Genomic DNA, 14976 nt, shown 5'->3' with positions numbered 1-14976 from the left:
TACCCACTTTACTTTACGTGATTCGTGTTCCGCATATAGTGAATGGATGGCAGGACTGTGACTCATTTTCTAGTTGTATACCACTTCGGCGGGCCACGTTGTACATGGTGTGTATCTGTTGAGAGTTATGTCGTATACTACGTTGAGTGTATGTGTGAATGTTCGTGAAGTGTAGTGTATGGAATGGGTGATGATGATGAGGAAGGGAGAAGGGGAAACTCGGTTCCGGCACATAGCCTACTCCTGTCGAATAGCACCAAGGGAGCCACAAGGTTTAACGTCCCCATCCGATGGACGAATCACTATCAACAGTGACATATGCCTTCTCTTCGTATGCATTGCGGAGAGATTTGGGATTTAACCCAGGCATATTGGTGCACAATTTAGTGATTAGAAGTTGTGCACCACCATCTCTCCTAGTCCCGAAATATAAATTTTACATGAAAATTTCTGACTCCGCCAGGGATCGAAACCGAGCCAGCTAGTCTGGAGGTAGACATGCTACCACAGAGCTAACTCGGCAGACTCTATCTGTTACATTATTTTATGAAAAAAAAAAAAAATAGTGAGTATTTCAGAAATTATGATCTTAAAGTATTTTATTTTCACTCTTATTCATCACTAGAATATTATGTTTTCGGGATACTCTGCTGAGGCTGTTAAATGGCAGGAAAACTTCTTTTCTTTTTCGTTTTTTATACTAATAGCAGGTAATTGATTGTTCGTTTTTCACCCATATGTGTAGACCAATTTACAAATCTACATTACACCCGTGATGATGATGATGATGATGATGATGATGATGATGATGATGATGATGATGATGATGATGATGATGATGATTTGTTGGGAAAGCTCCTGGAAAAAACCACTGTGTTACCTGGATTACGGGCTTGCCCAACACAATTTATAATCACTGATTAATGTTATTGTATAAGTAGTAACTGCTTTACTGTGTTAAATTGGGAATATGCCAGGGATCGAACCCGAGTCCATAGGATTATAAGTCTAGACCACCATGGCAGCTATAGGAAAATATAATAATAAATTGCATTATTAAATGTGTCGAATAGTATAAGTAGATTTTACTTCATTTACAAGAACTGTTAGAAATGTAATCGGTTCTAGCGAACTCCTAGCATTATATTATCTATGCATATGGCTTGTTTGTTGCAGTTAATGATGGAGATTATATTCAGGCTGTGATTGATAGAAATATCGCAGAGAACATCTCCAGGGTGCTGTATCCTAATGACAATTTCTTTGAAGGGAAAGAACTGAGGTTGAAGCAAGAATACTTCATGTGTGCTGCCACTTTGCAGGTTTAAACACTTTTAACTGTTTTTCTTACTTCATATTGTCAACTTGATGGAAGAAATGAATTAACAATTTATATGATAATTAAAGCCCGAATTTCAAAGCACAATCAAACAGTAAAATAAGCTAGCAAATAAGCACGAAAAATTATGAAAATAAGCAGCAAAATAAGCAAAAAGGAATACACAGAAATATGATAAATTATTTGTTTCGTAGAACTCTTACTTTATTTAAGGTTGTTGCAGTATACAAGGAAGGTTATCCTGAGATTTTGCTCCTGCGTCTGTCAGTGAAGAATGATTTGTAAAGTGAAAATGTTCTTTCGACATCGCATGACTTCACAGGCACATGTGAAAAGCACCACAGTTCTTCTATGAATTCCTCTTCAATATCTGTTTCTTCACCATAAAGCTTTTTAGAAATTTGACACAGTGTTTTGGCGGGGAATCCCAAGGTTCTCTCCTCATTAGAACAACGCAGTATTATTTCACAACATCCTGGGTCATACCCTAGCATTGCTTTCTTACGCATTCGACTGAAGTTAATTGTTCATTAGCCAATAAAAAAGGGAATCAGTGCTAAATGACGGCTAGATTGAAATATGCACTTTTAAAATTACAGTTTTGGGTAAAATATTCTGTTTTAATTAAAAATCGTAAAATAAGTAGGCGAAAATGTTTTCCTGCGAAATAAGCATTTATAAGCACTAACAAACATAGTTAAAACTGCTTATCTAAGTGTGTCTTACGAAGTATAACCTTTCTGCTTACCTTTAGAAGTGTGGAAAAGAATATGCATTTTGCTTAGAAATCCGGGCTTTAGTGATAATAGTTGAAATTTACACAAATATTTTCGAAGGATTTATTTTGGGACTCTCTTAAGAATAACAATAACTAATGCCTTGAAAAAATTTGACCCCAATGAAACTGTTATCATACTCGTATTTATTGTAGTCTACTTTCGTCTTCGGATTTAACTACATATGGTAACAATTATTGTTTTGGTTACGAAATGGAATTTTAGCACATATTAAATTACATTATGGTGACTTGTAATTTTATTCTTACATAAATTATATTAATTTTGTGACATAATTACACAAAGCTTAATAACTAACATTTCATTTTTTATATACATGTATTTTTTATTACCTACACACTCCAATCACTCGCAAAATATTTAATGATAATTTGATTATAGGATATCATTCGACGCTTCAAGTCCTCTAAGTTTGGCTGCCGTGATGCTGTAAGAACATCATTTGATGCTTTTCCTGAGAAGGTGGCCATTCAACTGAATGACACACATCCTTCTCTTGCCATTCCAGAGCTCATGCGGGTCCTAGTCGATGTGGAGGGTTTGTCATGGGAAAAGGTACATCAAAATATTTTAATTTATATTCGTTGTTGCACATATCCGATTGGCTACAAGACACGATTGTATTACCTCTCATTTATACAGAATTATTGTAATTCTGGAGTCTCTTTGCCCATTTTTAAATATGCAAGAAAATATGGCTAGTTCTCATTTTCAACACTGCCCTGCATTCTGCTCTACAAACATCTGTGACCAAAATTGGGAAGCTGGGAAACATGAACAAACTTTCTCCTTAATATAATTTTTTTGTTACCAGTACTTATTACTTACCATACCTACATACTGTTTTGATTTCAGACCTTTGTTTGCTTACACATTGTATGGTATTTTTTAAGAGAATGGCCATTGATTAAGTTCTAAGCCGCATTAGAAATTAAAAAAACTTAATTTCTCTCCACTTCGTACTATAATAAAGAACATTTGTAAATTCAGACAGATTAGGTTTACAAAATAACGGAATTAGCTAGTGAATGATGTAATTGTTATTAACTTTTAAGTCTGTATGATTATTTTTGAAATTTTATTTTTACCATGTCTTGTAAAAGGATAATCTGGAGCATGGTGCATGTACACAGTTTCACCTTTTTGAGGAAAGAAAATAATTTTGTATGGTGTGAAGACGTTTCCTGAAAGAAAACTCTTTAAACATTGCACCCTTAATTGAATGTGCGTTTATACGAGTAAAATGACTGTATTTTATTATGAATATATATTCTGTTTTCGAAAATTTGAACGTACCTTGTATTATTAATCTAGTTTCATTCTGTTTTTGGCTGAACATAAGTCAATAATATTGTATCTGTTATCATTTAAAACCCGAAATCCCTCAAAACCAGTTTCAACTAGTAAAAACTAATTTAAACACATGTAGATAGATAGAAAACGAGTTCTCGTAAGGTCAAGAATCAGTGACATGTTAGGTTTGGTTTGTTTAGGCTTTTGGTAGGCCTTGCATATACGTTTTTTGCTCATGCTTTTGTTTGCTTAAACTATTGTTTACTAGTTGAAACTGGTTTTGATGGATTTCGAATTTTGACAGTAACACCTAAATTAAATTCACACCATAATCATCACATTTTGCTTCTATTCTATATTTCGGTGAAACAAGTATTGAGTGACTTCCACCGAATTTGAAATAGACACTGACTGACGTGAACTGCCAACATAGAAAACAAAAAAAAATCACTAGCTGTTCAAGAGCGCCACATTCAATCACTTTCACCTTCATCTTGATAATAAAAGCCTAAACTAGCCTAACCTAACCTGTCACAGATTCGCCTATACAAGGCATAACAAAAGTCTAAGCTATCCTAACCTAACGTGTTACAGTTTCGTATATGCAAACCATAATAAAAGCCTAAACTAACCTAACCTAACCTGTCACCAAAATCCTAAACTAACCTAACCTAACTTGTCACAGATTCGCCTATACAAGGCATAACAAAAGCCTAAACTATCCTAACCTAACCTGTCACAGTTTCGTATATGCAAAGCATAATAAAAGCCTAAACTAATCTAACCTGTCACTAAAATTCTAAACTAACCTAACCTAACCTGTCACAGATTTGCCTATACAAGGCATAACAAAACCCTAAACTACCGTAACCTAACCTGTCACAGATAAATGCGTAAGACATAATAAAAGTCTAAACTAACCTAACCTGTCATAACACTCCATTTTCTTACCCTTACACACTTCCCTGAGGTATGAAAATGGCCGAATGTCTATCCCGCTGGAATATTGCAAACTAGCGTGAAACGTTCGTAATGTCTTGTAAGTTATGTTGCTACGACATGTAAGATTGCTGAAGATGCATATATCCGCAATAGGAAAAGAAGTCGCTCAACGCTCGTTTAATCCTGTATTTCAATTGCAATTCGCGAAATGATCTAAAGAATTGGATTGGAATTGTTGATTAGAAACATATTTCATGTAATTATCTTTGTACATTCGCTTTATTACAGGCATGGGACATAACAAAAAGGACGTGTGCATACACTAACCACACTGTTCTGCCAGAGGCTCTGGAACGGTGGCCCACATCAATGCTGGAGAGCATTCTTCCTCGTCATCTGCAGATTATTTATCACATCAACCATCTTCACTTGCAGGTGAGTGCGAAGCTTAGTGTGCTTTCCTGGGCTGTGTCAAAGAAGGCAGATTATTTAAAAGATTATTCTTGAACAGGAGGTGCAAAAGAAATTCCCTGGAGATTGGGACCGAGTTAAACGAATGTCTCTCATTGAGGAGGAGGGCGAGAAGAGGGTCAACATGGCTCACCTTTGCATAGTTGGCTCACATGCTGTGAACGGAGTTGCTCGTATTCACTCTGACATAATCAAGACTGATATGTGAGTATCTACAAATAAATGATGTCTTGAAATTTATACATGCTTTTTCATTCTACATTTTATGCGTTTGAAGAAAACAGTTTTTATTATGTAATTGATTATATTCTTGCTTTTATTTTGTATTCTGCATTTATCAATCAAAATACATATAAGATAGAATTTAAATGTTATAGGCTTTTGGTGAGTACAGCGGGAATATACAATCCTTCTACTCTGATTCTCATATTTTTAAGGTGAAGATATTTTGTATTTCTTACACACCTTAAAAATATAAAAAACGACACTATAGGGTTTTTTTTTTTTTTTTTTTTTTTAATTATTATGTATCAACGTATAAAAACATGGCAGAAAAGTGCCAATGCTCTACGAAGCCTTTCATTTAGCAAGAATAGCACGACATTATTAAAATGATCATGCTGTATATTCAACTTCAAATATAATATCAATTGGATCAATAATCTTATTTGTTGGAGTATCAGCATTAACGTTCACCAGCATCAGGTGTAGGTTGGTAAAAGGCGTGTATTATAAATAAATTACAAACTTACATTTAATATCTAGTAACATGTTTATTATGTTACAGTTTCCATGACTTTTATGAAATGACGCCAGAGAAGTTCCAAAACAAGACAAATGGAATCACCCCCAGACGTTGGTTGTTGCTTTGCAACCCTTCCTTGGCTGATCTCATCGCAGAGGTGAGATTTACTTTTTAATGTAAAATTCTACACTTAAAAATATTTCATTGAGTACACATATTTCAGTTAAACTTCATTATGAATAATGATCAAGTCAATCTTAAAACATTATTTTGAATAAATGGAACAGACATTTCGACTTCTGTCTGCTGAGCTGTTAATTGCAGATCAGTATAAAAAACCATAATGTACCACAGTTAATTATATTATAGAAAATTGGAGAGGAGTGGATAGTTCACCTTGAACAGCTGGAGCAGCTGAAGCAATTCGCGAAGGATCCAAACTTTCAGAGAGGTGTGCAGAAGGTAAAACAGGAAAACAAGTTGAAGTTGGCACAGCTACTTCAGAAGGAGTATGGCGTAAAGGTGAACCCAGCCTCCATGTTTGACATACAGGTAAATATTGTACCGGTAACATAAATAGTCTACTGTTCTAGAGCTCTTGACTGACTTTTTTTTAATATAGGAGTATAATTATGTATATACGAGATTAGGATTGAATTTTATGTTTCCAGTGATTTTTATTCTAGTACAGAGCCTTTTTAAGATGTATAGTAGTCTATAAGATGACAGAGTACTGGCAGTGATCTACTCCTTACTTCTTAACTCCAGTCATTGTCAATTCCATCTTTCTTATGTATTTAAGTTATTTTTAACAAACGTTACATTGATTACAGGTCAAACGAATCCATGAGTACAAACGGCAGCTTCTTAATTGTCTACACATCATTACATTGTACAACCGCATCAAACGAAACCCTAATGGCAACTTTGCTCCACGAACTGTCATGATTGGAGGCAAGGTATGATATGAATTAAGGTTACTAAACTATTAGAAACTATCTCAATAGAAAATATCTTAATTATTTCGGTCAAACATTGAGCCATTGGCAGATTGGCACTTTTGATCAAATCTGAAGATTTAAAGTTATTTTGTTGTGGTTGTAGAATCGTTTATATCATTTATTTTACATTTTATAAGTTGTGTCATACATAAGTACTGGTAGTAATTCTATAGGAAACAAGTCAGTGGTGTAGCAAAATAAATTCGCTAAACTAATATGTTCTCATAGTAATTTTAGTGAAGTAAGGCCATTATGCTTGCTTGGTTCAAATAGGCTATTTGAATTTTAAAAAAATGTCAGTATATTGATAAATTTGTACTTCATAATTTAATTTGAATAATGTCTTGGATATAATATTCTAATTTTTAATATTCACATAAGTAAAATTAGATTAGATTAAATATTACAACTACCGGTACCGGTAGTTATTGAATTTATTACTTTATTGGTTATAATAGAAAATAGAATTACATTCAGACATCTAGCTTATTTATTCATAATTTGTTATTTTTTTTATTTTAAACATTTCATTCCAAAGACTGTACAATACAGCATAGGAAAATGTCATGATTTACAAGTAAGCAATAAGTTCATAAGTTACATACAATGAAATAATTACATTATATAATATCATATGGACAATTCTCCCTAAAAGCTATACAGCTCTGTAGAGTTAAAATACTCATCAAGATTATATAATGACAAGTCTATTAATTTATTTTTATACAGAATGGTTCAGAATCAGTAAGTATTCATTGTTTGTTCCCCCCACCCCCCTTCTGGATTGATAAATTGCTGAAGGCAATCTGGGACACTTAAACCTACTTGTTCACATAGTATCTGATCCGAATACATTTTTTCAAAAGCCTTTTCAATGGTTGCTTTCAAATCCTGAACTGTTGTTTAAATGTTTAGTTCACTTTGTATATGTACCGGTATTTTAGATAATTTCTGCTACAAAACTTATTTTTACAAGAGCCAAAAAGACAACAAGAAACGTTCGAGATAGAACTTAAAATAGCCACATTCGAGATATAACACTTATAGTCTATGATGATTTGTTCATTATAATGTTATGATGAGAATGACGAAAACAATAAAAATGAAAGTGAAGAATATGACTGTGATAATAATGGTGCAGGTGGTGGTGATGATACAATAACTATTGAAAAGTTTGGATATTTTCTGTTCTGAGTAGTTTTGTGAATGTCCTCGAACGTTTTATTCTGTTCTGGGGAAAGGAAAACACTCTTTTGCAACCTCGTCAAAATTGTATTGAGATTTTTCAATTACAATGATAATTGTAAAGATGTTATTGTTTTTCTATTCTCATTTCATTACATTTACTTGCAGGCTGCCCCAGGATACTACATGGCCAAAAAGATCATAAAGTTGATCTGCTCTGTTGGCAGTGTAGTGAACAATGATCCAATTGTTGGAGACAAATTGAAAGTCATCTTTTTGGAGAACTACCGTGTTACTCTAGCTGAGAGAATCATGCCTGCAGCAGATCTGAGTGAACAGATCTCAACTGCTGGCACAGAAGCTTCAGGCACTGGAAACATGAAATTCATGGTAAATATCTCACATTGATCTCTAACAGAAATTCTCTACATTGTTCATTGCTCTCTAGTAAATAATTCTCAGAGTTTATCTATGTTCACCAAAAGTAAATCACATTTATATAATTTATTTATTATCCATCTTGATTACACAACTTTTAACACTATATCACTTTGGAAAACGTATTATGTGTCTTTCACGTGTTAAATTTTATGTTACCTTTATATGATTCGCCTTGTCTTCATTATCCATCTTGATTACACAACTTTTAACACTATATCACTTTGGAAAACGTATTATGTGCCTTTCACGTGTTAAATTTTATGTTACCTGTATATGATTCGTCTTTCTTCATTATACATCTTGATTACACAACTTTTAACACTATATAACTTTGGAAAACGTATTATGTGTCTTTCACGTGTTAAATTTTATGTTGCCTATACAAACAAAACAAAAGGCGCCAAGACCAGCAACAATCAGTTCTGATGATGGCCAATAGCAGGCCGAAACATGTTAACAAGGTAACATAAAAGTTAACATGTGAAAGACACATAATACGTTTCCCCAATTATCCCCAATTATTATCATTATCATTATCACCATCATATTGATCATCATTATCATCCTTCCAAGTATAAAGACTTTTGGCTTGTTATGATCACAATAGAAAATTTTCTTTCTATTATTTTTTTTTATTTATTTTTTTTTTTTTTGGACGTATTAATGATCTTCTTCCAGCTAGGCTGTAATGGAACATGGTCTCCAAAATTCTGTGCGAAGACATTCTCTGTAGGTGATTGTACCAGTTGACTTTGTATTTTCGGACGTAGGGATCCAGTTTTAATTCTTGTAATACATTCTCATTCTTTTTATGGTCATCTTTGGATATCTTACATTCTTCCGAGGAAGCTCATTTCACAAGCTGTTAATCTGTTTTCTTCTCTTTTCCTTATTGTCCATACTTCGCGCACATAACTTAACAATGGTCTTGCTATGTAATCGTACTCGAGTTTGCTTTTGCACTAAAGAAGGCTTCAGGATGCTATTTTATTCTCGTGGGTCAATTGTAAGCCTACTTAAGAAATAATTATGTGTGTGTTTATAAATAAAACTGTGTTGTAATATTTATTGAGGTTCATTTGTATGCCTGTCTTTCAGAATACAAATCTCTACATCTCTCTTGATTGTTCTGTTATAGTTGAATGGAGCACTGACAGTTGGTACTCTGGACGGAGCTAATGTAGAGATGGCTGAAGAAATGGGGAGGGATAACATTTTCATCTTTGGCATGACGGTAGATGAAGTGGAGGATCTAAAGCGTCGTGGCTACAATGCATATGACTACTACAATAAGAACCCAGAGATCAAACAGTGTGTGGACCAGATTCAGAATGGGTTCTTCAGCCCTGGGAATCCAGATGAATTCAGGGATGTGGCCGATGTCCTGTTGAAATATGACAGGTTCTTCCTACTTGCAGACTTTGATGCATACATCAAGTGCCAGGAAAAAGTGGGTGAAGTCTATCAGGTACGTTTTCGTATTTCATGAGATATTTCAGTTTGAATTATTATAATTTTTATGAATATGTTAGGCGAAAGAACCACGTTTGTTATAGTGCTTTCTAAGTCCATTATTTTACAGAAGGTGGACTGATACAAGTTTAAACTTTTTTCAGTTATTTTAAAATAAAACAAGTATTTTAAATTGTACTTGTAATTATTATTCTGTATATAGAATTCCATAGAATTTTTTACGTTGCATCAGAATTAATGTATTTAACTATCCTAGTGGTAAGATTTTCTTTTCGCTTGTTGATAGTAATAAAACATATTACTTCACAGAAAATTTAGTACCTGTATTAAGCTAAGTGAAAGATATAACAATTTTGTTCGAAACCATATGAGATAAAATTCCTTGTCAAATGTACTATAAAAATATATAGAATGATAATTGTACAAATGCTCAAAATTAAAATGTAGATTGGATGAAAAACTACAATTCTGTGGTTCTACACAAGAACCCTGTGTAACCCTTACATAACTTGTTCTTAGAAAATCAAAGATGAAAGAAATTGTAAATAATGATGGACAGAATCGAATAATTTGTTTAAATAAAAGTTCTCGAATACTTTTATCATTCGAACAACAATTTTATTACTACTGGCAGGTTCTCGCTTCTCGGTTTTCTTATCCAATATAGTATGACAGTGATAGTGACAGCAGTGTATTTTGCAAGCACAGGGGTTTATATTTTTCTATTATTCTAATGCTGTAACTATCTGAAACTTCCGATAAAGATGTTGTATTCCTGCATTCCGTAATTAGACGAGAGAAAAAAAAGAGGAGAGAGGTGAGACAGAGAGAGAGAGAGACTTCTGGAGCAAGTCTTTATTCACGGAACTACCTCATATTTATGGGCGAGGTTAGCCTAATGTATAAGATTGATGAGCGGTCAGTGTTTTCGAGAACTTGTGTTCTCATTCTTCACTTCTCGCAGCATCTACCATCTGAGCAAGTATCCGTGCGTTTTTTTTTTTAAGCAAGACGTGAAGCGCTGCAGCAAGACCGTTCTTTTATTACATTTGCTTCACCGTCGCTGCAGCAGCGCTGTAGCAACCGTGCAGCAAATCAAAACTTCGGTTTACGAGTTTGCTGCATGATCCATCATGGCGGAATGCGTGTTTTGGCCTTTTGCAACGTTTATTATTGTTAAAATCGTCTAGTAATAATAATTCCATGTCATTATCATGGAAGTCGAAACTATTTAACATGTTCGGTTCTTTTAGGGTTAAATTTATTACGGCAGAAATAGAAGCCAATATTAATTGTCCACCATTTTGCAGCCAGTTGACCTACTTACGTTTTTTTTTCGATTCTCATTTTGCTGCAGCAAAGGCATGAATCGCTTTAAAAAAAACGCATGGTATTCGAATACATGTTCACGATTCGAGATATATCTCGAGAATTTACAAGAATCGAATAATTCGTATTTTTTATTCGAATACTCCCATCACTAATTGTAAGCATTGTACATAATGGTAATGCAGTTACTTTGTCATCTCTCTTCTATCGCTGATGTGGATACTTAGGCCTACACAGCAGTCACAATAAGAGGGATGATAAATAAATGATTTAGATCTATATTAATACCATTGTATAATTTTTTAGGGTTACAAGGTTCTCACACTGAACAACAGAATTATAATGGATGAATGTATTTAAGGTCGTAGAAATTTCAGGATTCTAAGTTTTGATTCTTGAATACTTTATTTTTTATTTTTACAGGACCAGTCCAAATGGACAGAGATGGCCATACATAACATTGCTTCATCTGGAAAATTCTCTAGTGATAGGACTATTGCAGAATATGCACGCGAAATTTGGGGCGTGGAGCCTAGTTGGGAGAAGCTGCCAGCACCACATGAACCTCGTGAAGAAGAGACAGCTGCTAAGTAATGCCCGTCATGTCAACATGTAGTTTAGTGTATCGGCCTATGGAAAATGTTCCTTTTATTCAGTCCAGAACAGCTGAGTTCGTGCAGTATCTCACTGTCAATGAATTTGTTGAGAAAGGAAGAGAAGTTGCCTTTTGGAATTGTGTGTTCAGAAAATACACAGTAGATTCGGTGCAAAAACATAGTTTATGTTATTGCATCTAGGACCTAATAAAAGAGTGCTATTTTACAGATCGGAGTATGTTCGAAGGTAAATGTATCACTATATTGGTACCATAGTTCTACCAATGTGTCATGATTTTCTACTTTTGTTACCGAATAATATATGCCATGAAAGTTTTTGTTCTCTTATTACAATAATTCTTTTCATCATGACCGGGTAGTAAATGTTACATTCCTAGATTAATTTGTTTTCAGTGGAGATATGTAGCACCTGATTACAAATTTTCTTAGAAATGTTATCATAACTGTCGAAATTAATCCTTCGATTTTGCAAAAAATTATCATAATTTGGCCATCTGTTTTGTTGTGAGTCTCTGCTGCAGAATTCCAAATCTTTTTCTGTATCAAGAATTTTTTTATTTTCATCTTCAACAAGTTAATTTGGTAAGATATAAATAATCTAACATATTAATTTTCATATTAAATCGAATGCTATTTAAAGGAAGTTCTGATACTGATAATAAAATAGTCTTGTTTTCTCATTTTTTTAATTTAGAAAAGTTGATTTTTTTAAATATATACATTCACTTTTTCGTTAATGAGTTACAATATAGAAGTTATGTTACCTTCAGTATTCACGTATTAGTTGACTATTCCAAACGATTTCCATTGTAACAAAATAATTACATGCAGAGAATTATGTTCTTGTAAGGAAGTACTACAAGTTACAGATACGTAAAATTCGAAAATAAACTGAATAAATAATTCTAAGTAGAAAGCTCTGTCATTCTAAAAAGAGAGCTTACCAAATGATTTTTACAGAACAGCATTGGTAAGAAGGGTAACCGAATTGTATGAAGTGTTCAGGTTAGTGACTTGTTAGTCTTAAAGGATTGTGAAAGTAAGCTGTAACGGAATCTCAAGTATTAACATGACAAACTGCTGTACAAATAAAAATGGCACGATAACACTGTCTTCGTTGTATGAGCGGCCTATCTCTGTTCTGGACTGAGAAGACATTTGTTTTTAAAATTTAACAACAAAGTTGTAAATTGTTGTAAGGTCGCAGTCAAAATAGGCTTGATGATGGTGTTCCAGTCACAAAGTTGTGACGTATCTGTTTTCAAGTAACAATGCTCTATATTTTGTGATTTGATCTTCATTTTGATTGAAAATTAAATAAAATTCAATGGAACCGAAAAGAAATATATTTCACCCACGCGGAGATTATTTACAAATCAATACACCAGTCTTCCAGTTAGATTCATTTGTTTATCACTTTCTTATACCATTTTGTTAAAAGTTAAAATCAGTTACTGAAAACAGTTTATTTCATCACCAAGATTCAGTTTTAATTGGATATCTAATTAATAATGTACCATACATGTATATTTTAGAAAAGTGTCTTTTGTTACTGTTATGGATTATTGACTAACAATACAGTGTGTGATCGGTTGCACCTCTTTGACAATACATATAATTCCTTTATTTCATATAAATTTGATAAAATCAGACTTCTCTTCTTATCTGAATGACTTTAGGCTCTAGAGAGTTTAATAACCTCACATACAACTGAAGTCATTAATCCAGAATGTTTTATATTATAACTGAGGTAAGCCTAAAGGCAAACTGAATGATATAATTTTTGTGCCAATTTTTTACTGTGTTCTCATGTCAGAGAAAAGGTTGAATTCTTTGCCAGACGCAGTGTTCACACACACACAAAATAAGAAAAGGGCCGATATATACGTACACTGGATCTGTATGGCATGCATTCACAAACACGTTCAAACATGTACAATTTAGATTCATCATCAATGGGAACAAATTTGGCAATCAAAGTCATCAAATAACAATGGCACATTACACAAATAATATAACCTAACTTATGTCAGTGTAACTTAAGAACAAAATGTGACAAAATTGTTAGTATTTTAATATCGTAAAGTTATTACGGAAAAGATTCAAGTACCGTAGTGTTTACTTTCCTAGAAAAATGAAATTTGGTATCATGACACAAAATGGTATTTTTTTTTAAACTGAATACCGGTATTTATTTTATTTATCAATACTCTCAGATGTCTGTATAAATATATTAAAATTTTGGTGTAAAGGACCAGTGTAAATTACAGTAAATGTTAATAATACTGTAGTTGCTTGTCTCAAACATTTGTAACAGAAATCATTATTACTCCGCTAACTCATTAATCAGTTACGCAAAAATTATTATTATTAAAGAGAACATTATTATTACTATTGTTGAACAGTTACATTATCTTAATGCTAGAAATTGTATACCTCTAAAATAAATTATTGTTCATTGTATTCAAAGAGAGTTTAACATCTTAAATATTTAGCCTATAATAGAAAGAAATCCATGTTTCCTGAGCATTAGTAAAAAACATACTGGTACTTACAATAGCTCAGGAAAATGTCTGTTGTGTCAAATAACCGTACATGATTCCAACTAAAAGGTATCACACCTTCAATATTCTCACAGAAAATATTTCCATGAGCAAGGTATAGCATTCACATTTGAAACTGAAAGAGAATATAAAAGAATGAACATGTCTTCCTGTTAACTTTAATGCAACAAAATTCATGAAGAATTCGCGCACTAACTTCCAGCACAAGGTGTATGCTATGAAGCATAAAAGGTCAGCTGTAAATGACAAATTGTCATATCTCACTTATATTACTCAAATCAACTCTTAACGTGTGTATAGAGCCATAGTACATTTGTAGCTGATTTTGAACCATTCAAAACTAGGAGTGAATGAAAAAATATTGAAATATACAAACAGTGTGTTCGGCACTGTTCTCAGTTGAGAAAATTCTGATACCTTCCTCTTGTAAAATAATACTGTGAAAGAGAAGTCAATAGTTAATCTTAATATCAATAATATGTAGTAATTTTAGATGTGAAATGAAATCGTAATTTGTTGGGCAGTATGTATATATGTTGTAGCCATAAGAAGAAGGTAGATATTTTTGTATGTGTTTTAAGATGAATGTTTCAAGTATTTTCTCACTGCCAGGAATTAGTAATCTGAAGTTTCCTCCATTAAACCTTGTTGCATTTTGTCATTTTAACCGTTGTTGCTTATTAAATTGAACGTTACTTAATATGTGTGTCTGTATATTATTTATTTCAAAATCTATAAAGAAAGCAGGAAGTAAGTATAATTAATCGAGTGTCCTTCAG

The 14976-nt window shown here is 33.1% G+C and overlaps 1 protein-coding gene across 1 annotated transcript in view; it reads left to right on the top strand.

The window, feature by feature from the left end:
* Glyp (glycogen phosphorylase) overlaps positions 1-11812 on the top strand; it is a 68271-nt gene extending 56459 nt beyond the window's left edge. The window contains exons 6-15 of the mRNA XM_069821861.1: positions 1177-1322; positions 2518-2691; positions 4660-4806; positions 4883-5046; positions 5630-5744; positions 5957-6139; positions 6421-6546; positions 7942-8163; positions 9353-9682; positions 11440-11812. Of these exons, the coding sequence (XP_069677962.1) occupies positions 1177-1322; positions 2518-2691; positions 4660-4806; positions 4883-5046; positions 5630-5744; positions 5957-6139; positions 6421-6546; positions 7942-8163; positions 9353-9682; positions 11440-11610 (1778 nt within the window). The 3' untranslated portion in view covers positions 11611-11812. The remainder of the gene's footprint in view (positions 1-1176; positions 1323-2517; positions 2692-4659; positions 4807-4882; positions 5047-5629; positions 5745-5956; positions 6140-6420; positions 6547-7941; positions 8164-9352; positions 9683-11439) is intronic.
* Positions 11813-14976: the final 3164 nt, after the last annotated feature.

The sequence above is a fragment of the Periplaneta americana genome, chromosome 3 (assembly GCF_040183065.1).
Source record: "Periplaneta americana isolate PAMFEO1 chromosome 3, P.americana_PAMFEO1_priV1, whole genome shotgun sequence".
Taxonomy (NCBI): Eukaryota; Metazoa; Arthropoda; class Insecta; order Blattodea; family Blattidae; genus Periplaneta; species Periplaneta americana.
The sequence above is the reverse complement of the archived record's forward strand: the minus strand, read 5'-3'. Positions and strand labels throughout refer to the sequence as shown.